A 24,164-nucleotide genomic window follows, 5' to 3' on the forward strand; every position below is an offset into this window, starting at 1 on the left:
AAGTCTTATGTCTGTAGGAATAAATCAACATGCATGTTTATAGAAGCTTTAATCATATAATCAAACACAGGAATTACTCAAGATATCTATTTGTAAGTGAATGGATAGTCAAAGCCTCAAGATAATATACTAGCAGATTGTTGAGCTATAAAAACACATGGTCTATTAGATCAGAAAATGAAATTGCTATTAAATTTAATTGGATAGGTTTGAAATTCAGGACAGGATGGCACATTTGTTCACTGTGTGTGGTTTTGCCAGTGTATACATGCGTTAAAAGTTTTCAGGTTTACCATTTATATATGGACAGTTCATGTGTTGCATCTGAGGAGCCATCAGAAGTAAATAACATAAGAAAATAGAGAATGACTGAAAGACAATAGTGAAAATGAGAAATTCACTTCAGGCATCAGCATGAGCACTGGTTCTGTTTCCTCTCTGCAAACAGCAAAACACAGCAGAGTCATACATATTCTCACCACAGGAAGAGGGGACTAGAAACATCATGAGGTGCCTCCCTCTCTGTCCAGAAGCTGGAACAGGAGTTGATTTGCTCACAGTTTAGGAGAGTACAGGGTCAGACAGTGAGTAGAACATTTACAGCACATGAGCTCTCCTATAGAAAAGGAAACTGCTTCTCACGCTTTCATAATATATGTGTCTAATGGAGACAAATGTAATACAAAAATGCATGTTATGTGAACAAGAGAAGTGAAAGTAGGAGAAGAGTTAGATAAGTACCAAGATACGATCTCAACAAGTTTTCATATTTTCTTGAATGAAGTGATTGTAATCAGACCACCCCGGGACAGTCACATCGGACATACGCATTACCTTTTCTGTCTATACAGCAAGAGGCAATGCAATTAGGCCCTCCCTGTGCTGATGAAAACCAGGCCAGCCCTGACTGTGGAGCTCTGGAGAGGAGCCCAGCCCTGGTTGCCCAGGTGTTCCTGCTCTGTGATCAGGATTAAACACAGAGAAGAAACTATGGAGTTTGCACTGTGCTGGGTTTTCCCGTTTGTAATTTTGAAAGGTAGATTATTTGAAACCAAAGATACTGAGGCCATGAGTGTACATGAGTGGGATAAACAGGGGAACTGTGTGACAGTTGTCTGAGCACCATGTCTCTGTGTTTGCAAGTGTCCAGTGTGAAGTGCAGTTGATGGAGTCTGGGTGAGGACTGGGGCAGGCTGGAGGTCCCTGAGACTCTCCTGTGTGACCTCAGATTTCACCTTCACATGAGCTGGCTCTGGGAAGGGGCTGAAGTGAATCTCATTCAATACATTATGATGGTGGTAGCACATACTACACAGACTCCATGAAGGGCTGATTAACTATCTATAGAGATGATGGCAAGAACATGCTGCATCTGCAATTTCACATCCTGAGACCCAAGGACACAGCTGTGTATTACTGCGTGAGAGACAGTGACAGGACATTAGTGTGCTAGACCTAGTACCTCAGGCCTAGCAGGGGGCTCTGTGGTCCACTTGGAACTAGGCAGGGCCCCAGGAGCAGATGCAGAGAAGGAAGCAGTGGAGAGAGGTCTTCCTGATGGCCTCTGAGCTTTCCCTCTGGTATTAACATCATATGACCTGAGCAGACACTGCAGTGCATAAGGAGCAATGAAGAATCCAACATTCTCTCTATATTATATTTAATTATGGAAGTACATATTGAAGTATTAACTTCTTTTATCTTATATATATGACTTTCACTTGATGGGTAAACATGACCAGTACCGATCTTAAAGTACCTTGTAAATTTTGTGAACTCAGTTTTCTTTTAAGTGTCTAATCATCATCATGTAAAAATGAATCTGCTAACTTAATCCCAATTGTGAGGGGTTGTCTCATGCAGAAACAAATGCTTCAGATTAGGAAATTCACTCCTTCACATCGGTCTCCATGGGAGATCAGAGGGACAGAGAAAACCTAGCTCTCTCCCCTCCTTGGCCACCTCAGGAGACCCAGTCCCCAGGCTCAGCCCCAGCCCCATGTGGAGCCCTGAACTCAGGGAGGAGGGGAGAGGGGCAGCCTGACTGGACTCAGGGCAGTGTCCAGGGGCCTTGCTGTGCTCTTCCTCTCCAAGGGGGCTGAGCAGGACTTGGGCATGCACTTTTCTTTTGGAGTTCTGAAATTCCAACATTTATAAATTACAAAATAACTATTTTCCCTCTCAATTTCCTTCTCTTTCTCTCTTTTTTCTATCTCTCTCTCCCCCACATTTCTTTCTTTCTCATCTTTTAGATTTCAATCCATGTATCAGTAAAATAATGGAGAATACATGAGGTAAAACCTTCTAGTTTCATAATATTAATGTTTTTTTAAAGTACATTCTCATAATTTTGAAGTTATACATTCCCTTTATTCCATCTTAGTTAATTCTGTATTGACCATTCACATATATATTTTTAATTTTTTCTAAAATATTCAAATATACCTCCCTACTTAATAATGTAATTCTTATCACTATGTTTTTCTGCTATCAGGTACATAGTGAACAGAGGAAAATCATTTGCACACACACACATGCTTCCTGAAGGCAGAGCTGAGATGATATCCTTACACATAGACTCCATCCTACAGTAGTGAACAGGAAACACAGTCACGTTCATAGTGGAAGCCAAATCCACCTCCGCCTCTCCAACCTGCTCTGCACCTCAGAAGAAAAATATCATAAATGATGTGTCCTGTGTTTAAGGACTGAGATTTCCTGTTCCTGGAGTGATGTCCCAGGTGCATCACTGTGTCTATACCACAACATGGACATTTTCCAGAATATGACCTTACCTGAGATGTAGCCAGATCCTCTCCATTGAAACTTCTGAATCCCACGTACCTGCAGATCCTTGAAAACTCTAAGATGTTTCACGAGTTACCTTCTGTGCTCTTCTTCTCTGTAATTTACTGTTCAGTCATGATTTTGCAAATGTCATTTTGAATTACTGATCTTAGAATCGTGACTCAAAGAAGAGTTCAAATTTGGCCACTGCAAGTGGTTCTTGCATTTGCATCAACCTATAAAGTCATTGAAAACCATTATCCACTTATTCAAATCTATAAACATGTGGAAAAATTATCATCACAATGTGTACACAGATCCCTTAAAGAAATACAATTGCAGATTGAATGATTGATTTCAAAGAAACCTAGAGATACAGGAAGATCCAAATCCCAGGTGAGTCCCACTTCCTGGTGCAGAAGGAGCCTGAGTTACACAGTGGAGGAGCCACTGAGGGGGAGATGATGGATGACTGGGGGTCATCAGGGGCCCAGGATGAGGTCAGGTCATGCTTCTGATGGACAGATACTCCACATATTACCTCCAGAAGCCCCCAGGATCTCAAGGGAAGATTCAAATAATTCATACAAGGCTCTAACAGGGGAAAGGGAGGCCTGATCACTGAGAAACAGACACAGACCCTGCTTCAGACAGAAGACACTCAGGAAAGGACTTTACCAGAATATTATCCTATTTGGAGGAAAATTATTCTAAATACCGAAGTCACCCATCCATCAAGGATGACATAAAGAAGTCAAAATCGTTCATAGGGTTAGAAGTTAAAGGAAATTCAGTCTCCCAGAAAGGAATTGCTGTCAGGGAAAAATAAGCCAGACACCTAGACTTTCCTTATGATGGTCACAGGGACAGGAAATCACAGAGAACACAAAATCTCACATTGTCATGCACACTGGTGTGTTTAGGAAAGGATTAAAGCTGAAGGAGCTGCAGGGCCAGGTCTGTCTGAGAAGAGAAGTTAGTTAGTGAAGCCATAATCAGCAAGACACAGGAGAGGACAGGACAGCACTGTGCAGGCTCTGCCTCCACCACCTGTCAGACCCTGTTCAGGGCTCCCTGACACCCAGGCTTATTTCTCTCTCTCTCCTTGGTGTACTTTCCAACATTTGTCCCCTCCTGGGGTTTTTCAGAACATCTAGGTGCATCCATGTAGTGTACCTAAATCTCAAACCCACAAACACACATGGCATTCCCTACAATGAACTGCCCTCACGATTCGGAGTTTTAGGGATGATTTTGTGTCCATGTCTGTCGTGAAGTCTGATATGGATGAGCTGGGTTGGCCAGGCCCAAGGAAATATGCTGGAGTGGGTTGGTGAATTAACCCAGTGGTGTTAGCACACACTACCCCAATTCTATAAAGGGTCAATTCACCATCTCTAGACATAACATCAAGAAGTAACAGCATCTGCAAATGAACAGCCTGAGAATTGAGGACACAGGCCTGTATTACTGTGCAACATACAGTGAGGGGACATCAGTGTGAGCCCAGACACAAACTTCCCTACAGGGGTGCTCAGGACCAAGAGGAGCTTGGGATGCACTGAGCAGAGTCAGCACAGGATCAGGTGCAGAGGGAAGTCCAGGGCTCTCTCCTGCCATGCTTGGGCTTAGTCTCTAAAATGTTCTCCCTGAATCATTTTTTCTGTCATGAACCCAGGACTATCACTGTACTCTCTGTGCAGAAGCATATTCTCCTGATAAGCTGACACATTCTTATGTCCACTAAATGTGTGCTGTCCCTGTTGGGGGAGAAAGGACTCTGACCTGATCTCCAGGATAAGATCATAAGGAAGCTCACAGGAATCTGAGGTGCACAAGTTGGAATTCAGTGGGTTTCCTGATTGAGCCAATTTGAGATTCAGGTTAGAGAAAACGTCTAATCTGTGTCCCGGGTCAGTGACCAATAAAACTACAAAGGATTCAAAGCCTTCTTTTTCTCTCAATAAAAATTAGTCTCAGGACTGCTCTAGGCATGACTTTCTGTGGATCCAGCACAGGTTTTGAGCAGAGGTTTTATACTCCTTCAGCTCCTTTCTTTCACCTTCTAAATCCAGAGGTAACTCAGTTACTTGGAGCTCATTAGTGGTGAAGGCTGTGGTTCCTGTAGGCTCCTGCAGAGTCTTGGTGGGTGGCTCTATCACCATGCTGGTGACACCCCAAGTATCTCCTGTGTGCTCTCTTATTTGTGAAAAGAAAGATGACTTTAACAGTCAGGGGGATGAGACCTGTCACAATGTGATGTTGATTTGGATGAAATCTTGCTCAGCTGAAGCAGCCATGGAGTCCCCTCAAGGTCCTGTGGCTTTGGGGAGGCCTGTAGATGGAAGGCTACAGTGTGCTGAGAAGTCTCAGGATGATGTGCAGGTTTTCCTTAGCTGTGACCTTCTGCCTACAGTATGGCAACTCACACAGTGCAATTAAATCCCTGAAGCACAAAGTCCTGTAGCTCTCTGGGTGTCTCCTGGTTCACTCTCCATGACTGTTCTCTCCAATGTTTCCCTCCTTTTTGTAAAAGAAAAATAATTCTGCCATTTTCCCATCCCACTCAATATTATCAGAATGATCATGAGCACTGATTCTCCAGGCCTCTGCAGACTTAAGAGCCACACACATGATGGAGGGAAACCTGCTCTAATTAGAGCTCCCTGGCTGAAGCATAAATTGCACCATAAACACCCTCCACACTGACCCTTCAGTGACCTGCAGAGAGGCCCCCAGGCTGGCCACACACATTCATCACAGTCCTGTACTCTAGGACACAGCCTGCTCTCTGGAACCAGGAGATGTCTCAGGCTCCAGGCCTGAACATATAGTGTATATAATTTTCTGGTTTGTTTTAAATTTTGCTATATAACTATGAATTCCATACCTATGGTTGAAGGTGGCAAAGTATTAGTCATTATATTTGTCATTTTCTTGATTCTACTTGATGCTATTATTATTATTGATTATACTAATTAAGCTAAGGTGACGTAGTTGTTCGGATCAATTGATCTTGCTTGTCTGCCAATATTAGATTGTCTGGGGTCAGAAACAATACCGAAGTCCAGTACTATTGAACAGGGCACTAACCCAAACAGCCTGTGAGTTTTAGTCAGTAATAAATGGAAGAGGTAGGATATTGGGACAGACTAAAAAGGCTAAAGCCAGCTATGCTGAGAAGACATCTTTGAAAAGTAGTCACTAAATGAAGGGTTCTTGTTACTAGTAGTGAAACAACATATTCTAAGCAATTTACAAGACTCAATACAGAAAACAAATTTTAAAAAAAGAATAATGAGAAAACATGGAAGCAAAATACACCTGAAAATCCTAACTCCCCCAAAACAAATCCAGGGGTCATTAAGGTCAAGAAATCACAAGCTACCCAGCTGAAATTTCTGAAATGGTAGCACCAGAAGCAAAAAAGCAGATAAATATGTCTCTTGACAAAGTCAAACCAGAAATAATTACATAGGTAACTAACAACATGATGAAGAAAATGAATGGAATAATGAGTGAATCTAGATTAGAGAGAAATAATAAAAAACTTAGAGAAGCTTAGGAAAGACATGGAAACCATGAATGCCAAACAAAGAAATAGATTCCATAAAACAGAATCAAACAGAAATGCAAAAGATTTACAAATAGTATTGAACGTTCAGGCAGCAGATTCAGTCAATGTGAAGACAGATTATCAGATAGAATATCAGATCTCCAGACAGGGTTGTAACTGGCAATCACCAAATGAAAGATTTCTTAAAAGTAGCAAGGGACCACCAAAAACTAATCCAACAGCTGCTAGACAATATAAAGGAGACTAATATAAATTTAATTGGAATCAATGAAAAATCAGAACCTAACAAAAAGGGCAAAAAAATGTTTACAGAAGTAATAGCAGAAAACTTTCCCAGCATGAAAAAAGAATTTGACATAGAGATAAGTGAGATATATAGAACTCTGAATAGAAATGGTCAGAAAAAACTACACCAAGGTATATACTAGTCAAAATTCCAGAAATGTAACACAAGAACAGGATATTAGAAGGTGTTAAAGAAGAGGAACAAATCACTTATAAGTAACATTCATGAGAATCACAGAAGAACTCTCAACACAATCCCTAAAGTCAAGGAGAGGTTGTAGTGAACTATTTCAAGCCCTGAAAGAAAACAACTTCCATCCCAGATTGAAGCACACTACAAAATTTTCTCACAAAATTAATGGACTAGTACTGCCATGATAATAAACACCCGGAGAAATTTATAACCACAAACCCAGCATGCCAAAAAATTCTAAAGGATATTCTACAAAAACAACATGAAGACAACAATGCCTAGGATACCAATAGAATAAATTCACCAGGCCTAGAAACCAATTAAATTTGAAAAAAAGAAGAGAAACCAACAGGAAAATAATATAATGACAAGGCTAATACCTATCAGTTATAACTATCGATGGAAATGGTCTCAGTTCACCAAACAAAATAAACAAATAGAATGAATCAAGAAATAAGATCCAACACCATGCTGTCTAAATGAAACATAATTAAGTCAAAAAGAGATTCATAGTCTGACAGTCTATGGAAAACAATACTCCAGATAGCAGGAACCCAGAAAAAAAGCAGGAATAGTTATTCTAATTGCAGACAAAGTGGATTTCAAGACAAGACTTATCAGAAAGGACTGGGATTTAGCTCAGTGGTGCCTGCTTCAAAAGTGCAATGTCCTGAGATCCATACCTGGTACCAAAATAAATAAATACATAAATACATAAAAGCTTTTTTAAAATGAAGAGGCAAAGATGAACACTACCTACTTGCTAAAGAAACATCCAAAAAGAAATTATAACAATCATAATTATATAGGCACCAAATACCAATACACCCAACTGTGAAAAAACAAACACTAAAAATGTGAAAAATCAAGACAAGTACTAATAAAATAATGATGGGGGACCTCAACACCCCACTGTCACAAATAGATCAACTCAATATAAAATCAACAAAGAAATATCTGAGTTGAAGCAAACTTTTGAACAAATGGACTTAATAATGTTAGGTCTCCCACCAGGCAGAACAGTAAAAGCATCTCACAGCCACACCCCAAGCTATTCATAGCTACAAGAAATGTACAACAGGAAGCCAGAACACAAGTTCTAGGAAAATATGCCCATTACCCACAGCAACACCTATAAGCCCAGATGCCCACCATCCAAAAGAGACATCGTGTACTTCAACAGACTGGCCCCTTCTCAAATCTCAAAACTTTCCACTCTCCTCCAATGACCACCTCTCTCCTACCCAAACTACCCTAAAAAAGTTTCCCCTCACCCTACACTCAAGGCCAACAGTCCTCTTGTCTTTGGCTCAATATAAACTACACGTGTTGCTTCAACTTTGCCTGACTCAGTGGGGTGGTATCGGTTGCCCTCAGTATACCCTCAAAAATACATATGTACAGAGTGTTCCACCCAACAGCAGAATACACATTCTTCTCAGAAGTACATGGGAGAGCCTCCAAAATAGACCAAGTACTAGCTCACAGAATATTCTTATGTAAATGCCAAGGAATTGAAATTGTAATATGCATATTATCAGATCAGAGTCCAATGAAATTGAAAATAAATGGCAAATGAAACAAAAAAATACATAAACACATGGAAATGAAAACAATACCCTCTTCAATGACCAATGGGTCATGGGAGAAATTAAAGAAGAAATTAGACAGTTTCCACTGAAATCTGTACAAACAAGAAATCGGTTTAGAATATTCATAGAAAAAACACATTTATATAGTTTTCTGAAGAAAGAATTGAGGTATTTGGAAGTTTAGTGAGAACAGAAACCTAACCTGAATGTGAAATGTACTTGGACTTTGTTGTTTATGTTATTACATGAAAAATACCTGACATACAGAACTTAAGAAGAAAAGTTGTATTTGTCTTATTATTTAAAAGACTTCAGTTTGGGTTTGATTGCTTCTAATGCAGAAAGATCATGGTATGTACAAATAAAGAAAAAGAGAAGGCAAGAAACAGAAAGAGAAAAGGGTGAGGGAAAGGGGCCAGGGGCCAAGTTTGGTCCCTGAGCTCACACTATCATGACTCAGCCAGGCTCACCTAGACGTGAGCTTTCCTAATACCCCACACAGCTCTCAAGCCAAACAAGTTATTACTAAGGATTTATCACCTGGCTCAATGCAACACATTTTTTTAGGAATATGAATGTTGAAAGGTGGGGATTTTCAACCTGTGATGGGCCACTGGGCATGGGGAGCTCACAGTCAAAAGTCCTTGTGAATCGCAGTCTCATCACCAGGAAGTGATCAAGTGTGGGGCTCTTTTTCAGCAATCTTTCGGGCCTTCATGCTTTTCTATATGTTTATCTTCAGGATTCAGGCATTTTTTATGACCCTGGATAAAATATGTAGTTTATCTGAGGAAGTCGGAATGTTTTTCTTTCATCTTTACTCTTCTGCAGAATACTGCTATCATACAACTCTAACTTCTTCATTTACCCAATTATTGTATTCCTCTTGGGGGCCATACATTCATTTTCTTGAGTGATAATGAGTAGACTGAGAGACTGTAAAAATCTTGGCAATGAATCCTACTGCCTCATTCCCAAAAGCATACCTCGCTCTATTCCATTCTTTTCCATGCTAGCCTGGATCTGTGATGTTTCCTGTATTGTTTTAATTTGGGGGGGACCAGGAATTGAACTCAGGCCCTTGTGCTTGTGAGGCAGGAGCGGCGCAAATGAGCTAAATCCCTGGCCCTGATGTTTTCTGGTATCAGGGGATTGATACTTTCATAGGACATTGACCCTGGAACCTTCTGAGGACACTTGTGATCCACTTTCAGGGAGAGTCCACTGAGTCCTTTAAGAAACCAGGGCAGCTCTCATGCGAGATGAGTCTGATATCGTGGGAGAGAAACTGGTTCAGAATTCCCCAGGTTATCATTTGATTATTATTTGAGCTCCACTCCAGCTGCTAGAGGATTGTTTCTCTCGTCACTCTCAGCTCTGGGGGCTGGCAATGGAGCAGGAGCCAATCAGCGATGAAGGCGCGGCTGTCCGAACTATCCAATCAGGTGGGCTGAGGGAGAGACTCGGCCTCTTCCTGTATCATGGCGCCAAAGTATATACCTTGAGAGAGTTGCTGAGACACCCCGGCCGACTAGACCACCTTTTTCTGTAATTACTGGCTGCGAGCTGCATTCACAGGATCGTGGGGAACCACAAGTCATGCAATGGTGATGTTGTGGAACAGAATCTGGGAATGGGATGAAATCGGGTGCGTTTTGAAAGAAAGTACCCAGAACCAGCCATGAGAATCTGCAGCCTCCCTGCTTAGCTTCAGACACCTAGGTCTTCCTAGTGTTTGTTTCTGCATCATCATCTGTCCCTTTCCCCTTTTATTCAGGGAGGGACAGTTTCAAGTCCCCAGCATACTGTAACTGTGACAATGCTAGCTCAGAATGATTTCTTGGGCAGCCCCAGGCAGAGCTGTCTCCACCTGTCTGAGGAGAGCAGGGGCTTTGGGGGAACCCGGGTTCTATACTCAGCAATGAAAAAAACTATTGCTTTAATTATTTGCGTGAGACCTCTGCTCACAATGATATTACTGCATGAACAGAGCTCGTGGTCTGCTCTCACACATAGAAGACAGAGGTTTTCAACCAAAAGAAAGATATCAGGAGAGATTTTACCTTAAATAAGAGTAGCTCCCTGATTTCCAGGAAGCGTTCCATTTTAGTCAAGTGGCCGCTCATTTGTGAGATAATCAGAGACAAGTGAGCACAGTAATAGCTGATGTATTTAGTGACCACGTAGTTGAATTGTTTAGTGGCCACCTATCACACATGGGTCCGTGGATTTAAACAGCCACTTTGAAGTCAGGCTGTAATCCATTTCCTCAGCACACAGGGTTTAAAGGAACCTGGGGTTTTAGACAAAAACTGGTTATTTTTTAAGTTCTTTGAATCTCAGGAGCTTAGTAGGAGTGGCTGCAACTCCTTTTAGTAGGGAGAGGGCTGCATTCCTTGTAATGCAGAAATTTCACCCTTGGTCCAAAATCCTAGGTAATAGTCTATTCTCATTTTATTTCCTTTTATATATGTATGTATGTTGTATGTAAGTTTTCTGAGACAAGGTCTCACTGTGTAGCCCAGGCTGGGCTTGAACCTATGGTAATCCTCCTGCCTCAGCCTCCCAAGTGATGTGATCACAGGTGTGCTCAAGTATGCCTGGCTTCTCATTTTAATTGTTATCAAATGGCTAATTACCTGACTATGTCTCACACCCTTTCACTAGCTAGGTGCCTTATTTATTTTGTTTTGAGGTTTTTTTGGTACCAGGGATTGAACTCAGGTCCTTGTGCTTGCGCAGCAGATGGCAAAACTGCTGAGCTAAATCCCCGGCCCAAGGTGCCTTATTTATGAGCTTACTAAGTGTAGTATTTTTTACCAGGAGACTTTCAATTAGGATTTCCAGAGAATGTAGAATGCTGAGAAAGTTGCAGGGGATGATAATGTATTACCAAGGGAGGGAAAAGTGTTCTTGCTAAGGACAACTTCATAAAGAGGCTGCACACTGAGCCCACACTAAAATGGATTGAACTGGGGGATCTACAGGGACATGCATGAGATCTAGGTATGATTGGATAGGGAAATGTGTGTCATCCTTGAAATAATTGCTGTAGTCTGGCCAGGGATTTAGCTCGGTGGTTCTGCCGCCTGCCTTGCAAGTGGAAGGACCTGAGTTTGATCCCCGGTACCAAAACAAAAAACAAAAAAACCCCACAAAAAATTGTAGTCTATGAACTGTTTCTAAACATTGTTTTAAAAATTAAAACACTGATTGAGATGGACTTTGTATAAAAAAGTACTGAAGTAGGGGTCAATTCCCATAGTAAAGGTCTTTGAGCATAAGAATGAAGAATAAGAATAGAATAAAAGGGTTTTTTAAATAGGAAAGAGCAAAGGGGAGTAAAAAGGAAATGACAGAGCAGGGTATTTTGGAGGGAGGCAAAATTCAGCAACTGCAACAGGAAACTTCTGCAGAAGCCAGAGCGTGCTTAGTATGACCATAAAGGAAGGATTGTTTACAGGCTGGGTCTGAGAGTGTGAAAAGTCACTGGCATAAAGAAAGCAAGGGAACTTTGGAACAGGTAAATATTTCTTCTGTCACCACTGATCAGCTAACCTAGTCATTTTTGAGGGAAAATTAGAAATTAGGAATTGATCTTTTTCATTGCATAGGGACTGAACTTGGGAATTTTGCCACAAGGTTTTTTATTTTGGTTTTTTTTCGTTTGTTTGTTTGTTTGTTTTTTAAATTTTTGAGCCTAGGTCTTACTAAGTTTTCCAGGCTTGGGAGAAGTTCTGATACTATTTCCACCTCCTTGATTGTTGAAAGCACAGACAAGTGCCACCTTGCTAGTTAAAGATTGGGGTTCTAAATCACCATAATTTACCAAGATTTCAGTGCTTGGGTAAAATAAAATCACTGAGGCATTGTGTTGCACACCTCTAATTCCAGCCACTTAGTAGATAGGAAAACCTCTAAATCCAGCCTGAATAACTGAACAACATCCTTTTACAATGTGAAGTAAATATTGTGGGTATACATCCACTTCAAACTAACTGGTCTAAAGTGTGTGAGACCTCGAGTTTAGAACTGAAAAGGAAATTTTTTTTAGTACAGATCTTATATTTAATTTTAAATTTTACTCATTTTTCACACTAGTGTTCTATGGCACAATACAATATAATTCTTCCTCATTATGAATCGCAACAATGAGTCACTGCTTTCTGAGTAACAGACACTACAGCTGAACAGTCAGTGATTTACAGTGAACTGTATTCAATAAGGTGCATGCTATGTTTAGTGTTCTATTATAAATTTGGCTTTGTGTTCCATTAGATTTCCTAAACACAGCTCAAGTATGTGTGTTGAGTAAGTTAAAAGGATCCAGGGCTTAGTGATGATGTTGGCTTAACTGAGTAAGTTTTGTGCATTTTTACTACATTTTGTTTTCAATTACTTTTAGGTTGATCAAGATGTTTTCCTTTTCAAACTCAAGTAGAATCCATAGACTCATTCCTTCAGCTCTTCATGTACTTCTCCGTAGAATATAACACTCACGAGATTGTTTCCTCTTTGGAATGCTGTATTAACCTCTTTCTCCTGAGCTATTGAATCAGGAGAGCAGTATAATACTGTTTGGAAAAGAGAATGATAATCTGTGTTTTTTTCTTTGTTTGCTTGAATTATTATTATTATTGTTATTATTGTTATTACTATTATTATTATTATTATTATTATTATTATAGAAGTGCCCTACTCTGATTATACTATTTGGCTTCTATCAGCAGGACAAGGGGATAGAATGGAAAACTTCAACTAGCAGACACAGGGCTGAGTAGTTAGCATTAGGGTTAGGGATAGGGTTAGCCCCACCTGCAGAGTTTGTCTGTAGTATACATCTAAAATGTTATTGTAGGTCCTATGAAACTGCTTAAATTTTATTATTTCAACTGAGTGGTGTGATTCAACCTCAGAATAAATTCAAACTTAGAGCAGTTACACTTTTTGAAAAGGAGAGGAACTTCTGAGGAGCTTAGGATTTATTATAGAACTGACTCCTTGCATTAGTTGTGTGGGTGTTCAGAAATAGTTTTAAAAATTGAATAGAATGTGTGAATCACTAGGAATGGAGCTGCTGGGGCCTATAATTAACTGGCGTGGTAAGGGAGGCAATGCACAGAAAAAAAATGGACAATTCATATTTGATGGTTTTGGATAAATTTTATCATGTAAAAGTAAGTTTTTGACATCTTTGATTTATCATGATAAAAATTATTTACTGCTTTAAATCCTGGGTCAGCATGAAGTACTCTTGACTATGACAATCTGCAGTGTGTTGGAAAGCAGGTGTCTCACATACAGATTATTTTGTGGGTTTCTTCTGTCTGAGGATGTGAGTCTGATTGTCATAGGGCTCTTACTGGAAAATGTTTGCTTTGTCACCTGCAAAGATTTGATGGAATCAGAAAATAATTACTATGTATCTAGAATATCTGTGAAGGGCATGTTTAGCAAAAAAAAGACCTAGTGTTTTTGATGATTAATTGTGGTGTGAACCCTTGATGAGTAAGAAGCTCCTAGCCACTTGTGTTTCTCCGTGGAAAACTGGCTTGTAGAGCAAGAGGGATGGTTGACAATAATCAATAGGCTTGTACCCTAGATGGATTGAAAAGGAAGAAAATCTCTTATTTTTCTGTGGATGAGTTTTGGTATTTGCCTTTGCCTATGGATGCTGGTCTCAAGTTTCTTCAGGCTCCTACCATTGAGTCTTCAGTCTTCCAATGGGGAGTTTTCAGCAGAAAAAGAGGCTGAGAGCAACAGGCCATGCACCTGATGTAACTCATAGGTCCTACTTCCTTGCCTCGGTCAGACACTTTGAGACATGTCTTTACTAACAACCTAGGTATCTCCCCAACCAACCAATGTGACAGTCGAAGTCTAGTCATCAAGTGACATCAGGAGAGAATATTAATTTGGTGACATTAATATGCCAGAGGCGAGATACTTTCATCCTGTGAGGAGGAAAGAGCATATTTTGGAAAATTTACCACCTGAAGTTTTTACCTTTCCCTGCCTCATCACAGGGAAGCGATTGAGGGTGGGGCTACATTAGAGCTATCATTCTGGCCTCCCTGCAAGGATTAGTGTTCAGAATTCTGGGTTTTGTTGTGACTTAAAGTAACTTGCCTGTCTGAGGCAATTGAAGATTTTATTTTCATCTTGATTCCTTTGTGTAATACTATGAACATATTATGCCAATTTGTTCATTCAGTAAATAATTATATTCCCTGTTGGCATGCTTTTGTTTTCTTTACTGAAGATGATTAGATTAAGAGCTGATGTGTGAGAAAGTCTGTGCCATGAAGCTGAATGTCTGCTTCAATTTTCTGCCCTCTGACTACCTTAGTACTTCTATTGCATTGTGTTCAACCTTTGCCTGGGCACAGATTCTTCTTTGGGTTTGGTGGTTTTCTCTAAATCTCATTGAACCTGGAAGTACAGTCATAGAGCTGTGATGCCAACATCTAGGACAAGAAATAAAAAGAGCCACCAGAGTACAGTAAGTACTTGTTAGCAGCTTTGCAAAGCTGGCAGCAGATCCTAATTCAAGTCTGATCCAACAGGATGTGTGAAGTCAGTGATCCAGGAGGAAACCTGGGTGGGCAAGGGTTTTGTATACAGTCTATCATTTCACCTCCAATTAAGCAGATAGTGTATTTTCTTTGTTTTCCCTTTGGGTCAGTCAGCAGAACATGGAGCAGCTTTGTATCATTGAAGAAGAGTTTGTGTAGTATGAGCTGTCAAATGAGACTTCCTGGCCAGAGAATAGAATCCTTCTTTGTTAGGTACTTAAATCAGAATTTCCCAGTGTGTTGCTGAGAGACTCCCAAGCTAGGTCAGCCTGACTTGTTCTGTCGGTTCCGTGGACTGGTTGCGTGGGAAGGACCTGGGAGACCTCAATACCCAAGAAGGTGATTGCAGGACCAAATGACCAAAGACAGAAGTCAAATTTGTACTAAAGGCATAAGTTCTGGGTGGAGGTGGACAGATGCCCTTTTGGCAGGATGTGCGCCTCTCCACAAGAGTTGAGAAATATTGGTTTCTATATGTCAATTTTCACTGGTGCATACACATTTGGTCCTTTCTAATGCTGTATGTGGAGCTGAGACCTAAGCATCCTGTCCTATATAAGGATGGTAATTTTAATGTGGCCAGAACCCCAATGTTCTCAGGTCACTGCCTGCATCTCCACTACTCACCATGCTGTGCAGAAAGCAGGAGGATTGAGAGGAGACTCAGGACTTACATGAGGTTTCTGGGTGGGTGAGACTGGGCTCTGTTGCATGCCATGTTTTCTTTCTGCAGCACACCATATATTACTATAAAAGATCCACTAAATTTTTCTTAAGAATGAAAGTTGGATTTTGTGGGCCCTGTACATCAGTAGACTTGTGCATTGATATTTTCAGTGTCTGAATGTGCTGTTAGGATGTGGAGTTTTCTGCAGATGGATTACTAGGACCATGTCTGCAGCTACATCCACCTTTCCCTCCTCTCTGGCTGCCGTGGTTGGAACACATTTTTCACCTTCTGGGCACTTTCCCATCCAGTTTCTACCTTTGAACCAGGAGAACATGAACTAAAACTGAGTCAAGATAAAACCAACTCCTTTAAATTCAAGTTGTTGGATATTGTATCCAAGTGACAGGAAAGTGGTTAAGACATCTAATTATCCTAAGTCTGTTATAAGCTGAAATAGGAGATCTCAAACACATAAGTTGCATCCTCCACTCTGGGCTTCTTTGTGAAGATGGTAAATTCCAAAATTAACAATCATTTCCCCACATTCTGAAGTCATTATAGGGTGTTTAGAAATCACTTAAAAATTGAAAAAAACCTTACAATTGCCTATGGTTAAAATCAGTGTTAGATCACTTGCCAAGCATGAGTATACCTCTATCTTATATTCAGAGCAGTGAAAGTAATGAATAAATCAATAAGTGAACTTTTATAATGTATCATACCAAAAAGTAGATGATATGTTACCATGCTAAATAAGAGAAGAAGAAATCCTGCTGTAAAGGACTACTCCAGAAAGGACTTCCTGTTAAACTCACACTTTTTTCTTGCAGTTAGTACTCACATGTACATGCAATTCCTGTAGAAGTGTAAATGAAAAGTATCATTTCTCACATTATTGCTATAGGTCAGTGATAGTTTGTCAACATTATTCAAGAGAAGACATGCTGAATGAGGTAGGACTTTGATTAAAAACAGTATTGAATCAGGTGATGAATACCCTACCTGCCACAAAATGTTCTTGCCTTATTGATGACCACTCTACTCTTTTGGCAAATTTTCCAAAGTCTGCCATGTGTGATTTTCCTTGAATAGTGTTCTTTTAGCTTCCTTCCTTTAAATTTTCAATTTTCACTAATATTATGGATATTGCACAGGGAAACATGTTGTGAGACTTTTTTTGTATTTATTTGTTTATTTTTTGTCTCACTATTGTTCAAAAGAGCTGATATGTGAATGAAGGAAAAGTATTTTTCATCCATTCCATTGGTCATGAAGTTCCTGATTTTCCAATTTTATTTGAAAAGGATCTCATTTATTCCAAGGAATAATAGAATAAATTTTCTAGATATTGGAAAGAAACCACTGCCCTGTGGATTTTGGTAACTTCAGAGTAAAGGAGATGAATATAAAGTATAGCAGCTGATTCTCCATTTTTGCATAAGCCTAATGATTGTCTCTTTCCACACTTCAGTTTTCTTTATTGATATTTTCAATAGTTGAATCTTGTTCTATATTCAGTGTTTTTCTTGAGTCAGATGAGTTGTAGTTACTTTTTAGATTAATCTTTATTCTCTATACAAAATGTTTATGTTGTGTACCCACCAAATATTTTCTTTTTTATCTCTTATGATTTTCATAGATTTCACTTTCTCCTACTTCTGATGTCTACCTGAATTTTTTTTGTGAGGAAACACTTTTTCTTCTTTGAGTGTGTTTTTCACTATAAATTCTTAAGGCATTCAAGTTTATCTTTCCCATTTCAATTATGTAACCTATGTACATAGAAGAGTATATAATCCAGATTTACAAGTACATACCTATTTCTCCTTGAACATAAATGAAACACGTTTGATTTATTCCAGGGATGTCTAACACCAGCTCCATCATGAATCAGTATTGTATTTACCTGTAGATCCATTGAAGACTGTCTTCCTTTCTTGTGGTCCATTTCTCATTCTCTCTACTAATCCCACACTGACATGAAAGGTGGAATTTGAATAACTTTCATGTTTATTATGCAAGCTATCTCCTTGCTCACGAGGTGTTGAATGTTAGTCTTTTATTGTACTGGACAGCCATCATATTTTAACAAATCAAACATGTGAGTAGTGAGTGTCACAATAATTCTTTTTAGTGCTCCATTTTGAGAGGAATTTGAGGCAAGGTCTCATTTTGTAATCTTGACTGCCCTTGAACTTCCTACATAGCCCAGGCTGGACATGGAACTCATGGCAATTCTCCTGTATCAGCTTCCCAAGGGCAGGGATTATAGACACATTCCACCACACCTGGCTGAAGTTTTCCCTTTGTATTTAATGACAAATTACTTTGTGATATTTTCATTTTCATTGCCTTGAATATATTTCATTAACATTTATCCCCTCATTACCTTCCCATATACCATCCTTGTATTTCTTATATCTGAGTGCAAGCAGACCATTTGATGTTGCTGAGCTACAAGATAATGTGCCACCTTTCCCCTATTTCATTGTTCATATATAGACTTGCTCCAATACAACTGTGTTTCCTTTAGCATTTTCATTATTTGTAAACCTTGTTTAATATTCAATTAAGTTTCTTTCTATGAAACCAGATTCAAGTTTCAAAATTCTTCATGAGTGCAAGGAAAGATGGACTGAATGCTGCGAATAACTAGATTTGAAAAGAGATATTATCTATGGTATATCAGAATGATTCATTAGATATTTATGTGCCCGTGTTTTTTGGTTTGTGATTTGTGGGCTCCCTCTATGAGCTCTGGTTTAGAGACAGCGCACAAATACAATGTGGGTGATCCTGAAGGAGAACTAGTGCTACTATTCCACTAAAACTTGAGCAATGTGTTGCAATTTAGTGTCAGAATTACTGTGTGCAAATATTTATATGTACATGGCTTTGATGACCAAGACATGGAATTAATATTTGAAGGAATTATCTTCAGTTGACCTGTGTGTCAGAGGAGTTCAGATATCTCAGGGTGTGTGTCTGAACCTTCATGAAACATGTCATTCTTTAGGAGACCGTGACCTTTGAGGATGTAGCTGTGAACTTTACCAAGGCAGAATGGGCTTTGCTGAATCCACCGCAAAAGAAGCTCTACAGAGATGTGATGTGGGAAATCTGTGTGCATATGACTGCTATAGGTAAGGATAACATCATTTTCTTACTTTGACGAGCTTGCTCAGTGATTTTTTTTCTTTCCCTTTTTAAAATTATTTATTTATTTATTTGTTTGTTTATTCATGTTTTGAGACAATGTTTCACTATGTGAGGTTCAGGTTGGGCTCAAACTCACTAAGTAGACAAGACTGGCCTTCAACTCATGCTTCCTCAGCTGTCAGAGTGGTGGGATTCTAGATGTGCCACCCCACCCAGCTCAATGATGTAGGTTAAGTAGAATGTCATAACATTTGAAGAATGTCTCAGGCCTGGTTATTCTATACCATAAATCTAACTGGAAACTATTAATTTTTATATAATGATATAGTGACTTGTTATATTTCTATGTCTACAATTCAGGAAGAACCCAAGGTAACCAGCAAATGGAAGAACAGTACAAAACTTTTTCAAGAAATCTAAGGTAATTTTCATTCAAAAGAAAAAGGAATATTCTTCAAGAATCAGTGTGAGAGCAGAAATATTATAGCCCAGGAAACCAAAAAAAGAGGCTGTGTTCCAATTTATTTAACCTCCCCCAAATTTCCAGAGATGCATATAGGTTCATTTTGTATAAAGTTACAATCGAATATGGAAATATTCCAATACAGAACACTAAAGTAGTACTGATATTGTGCACCAAGTGACAGTACCTACTCTATTTGTATAAAAAAATTCATAATCGACATCATAGAAACATGAGATTGCATTTCAGTATTGTGTATAGGCAAATATGAAATGAATAAATTGTGAACTTTCCCAGGAACTTATCTTTAAAATTTCCATGTATACATGTGTATATGATACATCTGTTATCTAGAAAATTGCTAACATGCAAGCAGTATTCAAAATGCAAATGAGTGCTATGGTTGTTGTAATAGATGTTTTCAAAACATTCTCCAAAATATAGAGGTCTCCATGTTTTAAAACTCTTAGAAATCAGCCTCCTATATTGCTGATGGGAATGTAAAATGGAACCATTATGATAATCAATATGCAGATGTCTCAAAATGTAATAATATAAGTTTTCATTTGATCCAACTGTACCTCACTGAGTATATTCTGAAATAAGTTAAAATCATCAAGTTTTAGTGATACATGCATTCCATTGTTCAAAGGAGGTCACCCATGGGTATTCATAATATCGAAGTCCTGGAATCAATTCAGAACAGCCAAGCTCTGGAAAGAGCCTAGATAGCCATCACCAGACACCTGGATGAGTAAAATGTGGAATTGGCTCAGCATGGTCGTGCATTCCTGTAATGCCTGCAGTCTGGGAAGCTGAGTCTGTAGGAGGACAAATTGAAGTTCAGCCCAAGCAAATTAATAACCAATAAGAATCTCTTTCAAAATAAAACAACAATGAAGCTGGAAATATAATTCCCCGCTAAGACCTGTGTTTAATTCTCACCCCTGAAAAAACTATGCTATATAATCAGCCAAAAAGAACAATTTCTATCATTTGCCAAAAATAAAATTAGATGGGACTCCATCTCATAATGTTAAGTGAAACATTTTAAATGAGAAACTAAAAAATATGTTTAGGAAATAAAATAAAGGAAAGATGATAGAAAACAGAAAGGCTGACTTTTGTGAGATGGGAAAGATGGTCAGGGTAAGGAGAGAAGGGGAGAGTGATGAGTGAAAAGATATAAAAATGATCAATATGACACAAATATGTACCCATCCCCTAAAATGAAACTTGATAGTATGTTTTGCAAACATTTGCCAAGTAATCTTCCCATGTGAAAACCATTCCCATGAGAATGGGGGTTTTGGAGGCATGCTCCAGGCCATTAGGTCAACTTATCATCAGAATTTCTTAGCAGGCATCAAATGAGAACTTGTCCTGATTGACTATTAATATGGAGACCTTTTTCATTGTTTTTAATATTTTTGTCCTTTTACCTTTACAGAAATGATGCAGACAAGTGTTTGAGATTGGAAAAGATGCTGTGTAAATGTAGTGAACATGGAAAAACCTGGAGTGATTTCCAGTCCTTTCAGAAACATGAAATGAGAAAGACTGGAGAGAAACAATGTCAGTCTGAGCAATGTGGGAAAGCCTACTCTGATCTTAGTGAACAAACTCATCCTGGGGAGAAAACATTTCTAGGTAAGAAAAATGTGAAAGCCTCCAGCAAACCCAGTCATGTTCCAATCCAGGAAAGAAAGCATGGTGTAGGAAGTCCATATGGGTACAAACAGTGTGAGAAACCTTTTATGTCTTCATATTATATTCAACCAAATGAAAGAATACATGCTGGAGAGAAGCCCTACGTAACTAAGGAATGTGTGAAAGCATTATCTCATAGTCATTCCTTTCACAAACCTAGCATAATTTGCACCGGGCAGAAACTTTATGTATGTAAGCAATGTGGAAAAGCATTCATGACCCAGGCTTCTTATGAAATACATGAAGAAAATCATGCTAGAGACAAAACTTATGCATGCAAACAATGTGGGAAAGCATTTGGCACAGAAAGACAGTGTCATCGTCATGAAATAACTCACACTGGGGAGAAACCCTATGTATGTAAGCAATGTGGGAAAGGATTTGGTTATAAGCAATCACTTGAAAGACATAGAGGATCTCACACTGGGGAGAAACCCTATGTATGTAAGCATTGTGGGAAATCTTTCACGCGAAAGTCTGATTGTCACATACATGAAAGAATTCACACTGGGGAGAAACCCTATGTATGTAAGCAATGTGGGAAAGCATTCAGCAAACACACTTCCTGTCAAATTCATGAAAGAATTCACACTGGGGAGAAACCCTATGTATGTAATCATTGTGGGAAATCTTTCAATGGAAAGAAAGAATGTTTAATACATGAAAGAATTCACACTGGGGAGAAACCCTGTGTATGTAAGCATTGTGGGAAGTCTTTCACCCAAAAGAGTGCTTGTCATACACATGAAAGAATTCATACTGGGGAAAAACCCTATGTATGTAACCATTGTGGGAAATCTTTCACCCAAAAGGGAGCTTGTATAATACATGAAAGAATTCACACTGGGGAGAAACCCTATGTATGTAAGCATTGTGGGAAGTCTTTCACCCGAAAGAATGCTTGTGATATACATGAAAGAATTCATACTGGGGAGAAACCCTATGTATGTAACCATTGCGGGAAATCTTTCACCCGAAAGGGAGTTTGTGTAATACATGAAAGAATTCACACTGGGGAGAAACCCTATGTGTGTAAACATTGTGGGAAATCTTTCAACCGAAAGAGAAATTGTCACATACATGAAAGAATTCACACTGGGGAGAAACCCTATGTATGTAATCATTGTGGGAAATCTTTCAGTGGAAAGAAAGGATGCCTAATACATGAAAGAATTCACACTGGGGAGAAACCCTATGTATGTAAGCATTGTGGGAAATCTTTCAACCGAAAGAGAAGTTGTCACATACATGAAAGAATTCACACTGGGGAGAAACCCTATGTATGTAATCATTGTGGGAAATCTTTCAGTGGAAAGAAAGAATGTCTAATACATGAAAGAATTCACACTGGGGAGAAACCCTATGTATGTAAGCATTGTGGGAAATCTTTCAACCGAAAGAGAAATTGTCACATACATGAAAGAATTCACACTGGGGAGAAACCCTATGTGTGTAAGCATTGTGGGAAATCTTTCAACAGAAAGGGAGGTTGTGTAGTACATGAAAGAATTCACACTGGGGAGAAGCCCTATGTGTGTAAGCATTGTGGGAAAGCATTCAGCACATTCAGTCACTGTCAAAGACATGAAAGCATTCACCCCATAGGTACCCTATGTATGTAAAGGATGTGGGAAAACATACCCTACACAAAAATATTTTCAAATACATGAATGAAGTCATGAAGATGAGAAACTCTATGTGTATCAGTAATGTGGAAAATCTTCAGCTAATGCAGTTCTGGTCAAACACATGAAGAAATTCACATGGAGGAGAAACCCTATGTATGTAAGTAATGTGGGAAAGCACTCAGTACAATAAAGTGCCATTAAATAGATGCAAGAAGGCACACTTTGGCAAACTGTATGTAGGTGGAGTGGGAAAAGATTTGAGGCCATCTCTTCATTTTGTAGACAAAAAATTCTCATGAGGAAGTAACTATGTAAGAAATGTGTAAAAATGTATCTGATCCAGTGCTAAGCACACGAACAAGGTGCCACTGGAGGAAAAGCCTATGTAAGCAAAGTAGGAAAGCATTTGGCTTATACAGGTATTATTAAATACATGAAAAAAGTCACATGGGGAGAAACCCTACATATGTACATATATATGAACCATATATATATGTTGAAAATTCTCTGAAAATTACACATGTAATGGAGACTTGTAGAAATAATATGAAAATTTTGCTATCAATATTTCTTCCTTGATTTTCTAGAAAATATACTCTCAGATGGAAATAACCTAAAACATATTTATTCTGTGTTTTACAGTAAATTACTTGTAAATATCTGATGTATATGTGGTCTTTAGTATGAAAAAAATTGAGTTGACATATATTTTTGTGTATGCCTATGTCTCTGACCTTAACATGCTGTCTCCTAATTAAAAATGTGAATTGAAGTGTACTTTTCACTTCCATGTAGGGTATTTGTGTAGTATTTTTTTATTTTGTTTTTACAATTTGGAGGAATAGACCATTATAAAGTAAAGTTTGGTAATTGCTTTTTATTGTTGGGATTTCCCACTAACTTTGATTTGAACTTTGTTGGTGTATATACTCCATATTCTGTGTAACAAGACAATTTTGTGTTTGATTTTGAATGTGTTTTTGAGACAGGTCAGTTGTTTTCACACAATGCATATATTAGCAATATTGGGTTTTTCATATTTTGACAAAACACCTGCATATATCCCAACATGATTGTATATTACATTAAGTACATAATTTTGGATAGTTGCTTTTTTGTTGGAGTTAATATTATGGCTTACATTAAAATTTTGTTTTCGTTCCATGAACATTTTACTATTCATGCCTATGTTATGATGACTTAGTTTTTTTGGTAATGTTTCCAACACCTTTATCTAAAAATAAACCGTACTGCTGTGAGTGTCTGATTGCCACAGGTCAGGAAGAACATAACTTGTCTGCAAATGTACCATGAATTGTAGTAATAAATCTCCCCAAATGGTATAAATGATGGAAAGATTTATCAGTAACATTATCAAAGGAATTTTTGTTCACAGTGAAGTTGTTTTAGGAAGAATAATTATTGACTGTGATGAGGCAAATGCCTTTATTCTAATCCTTGATGCTGAGATTGACATTCTCTTTCCTAATCAATATTGCTTTAACTAAGAAGATGAAATATGGCC

At 38.7% G+C, this 24,164-nt stretch overlaps 1 protein-coding gene across 4 annotated transcripts in view; it reads left to right on the forward strand.

Annotated features, from left to right (window-relative positions):
• The first annotated feature begins 9,872 nt into the window (after nt 1–9,872).
• LOC147821659 (zinc finger protein 670-like) overlaps nt 9,873–24,164 on the forward strand; it is a 30,746-nt gene continuing 16,454 nt past the window's right edge. The window contains exons 1-4 of one of the 4 annotated variants that reach the window (XM_087199750.1): nt 9,873–10,041; nt 18,696–18,822; nt 19,199–19,259; nt 20,752–23,807. In XM_087199750.1, the coding sequence (XP_087055876.1) occupies nt 10,039–10,041; nt 18,696–18,822; nt 19,199–19,259; nt 20,752–22,633 (2,073 nt within the window). In that variant the 5' untranslated portion in view covers nt 9,873–10,038 and the 3' untranslated portion in view covers nt 22,634–23,807. The other 3 variants (XM_087199753.1, XM_087199751.1, XM_087199752.1) reach the window with 3 other exon arrangements.

Source organism: Heterocephalus glaber, unplaced genomic scaffold, assembly GCF_053883595.1.
Source record: "Heterocephalus glaber isolate CG9 unplaced genomic scaffold, H.glaber_assembly_v1.0 deba00001724, whole genome shotgun sequence".
Classification (NCBI taxonomy): Eukaryota; Metazoa; Chordata; class Mammalia; order Rodentia; family Bathyergidae; genus Heterocephalus; species Heterocephalus glaber.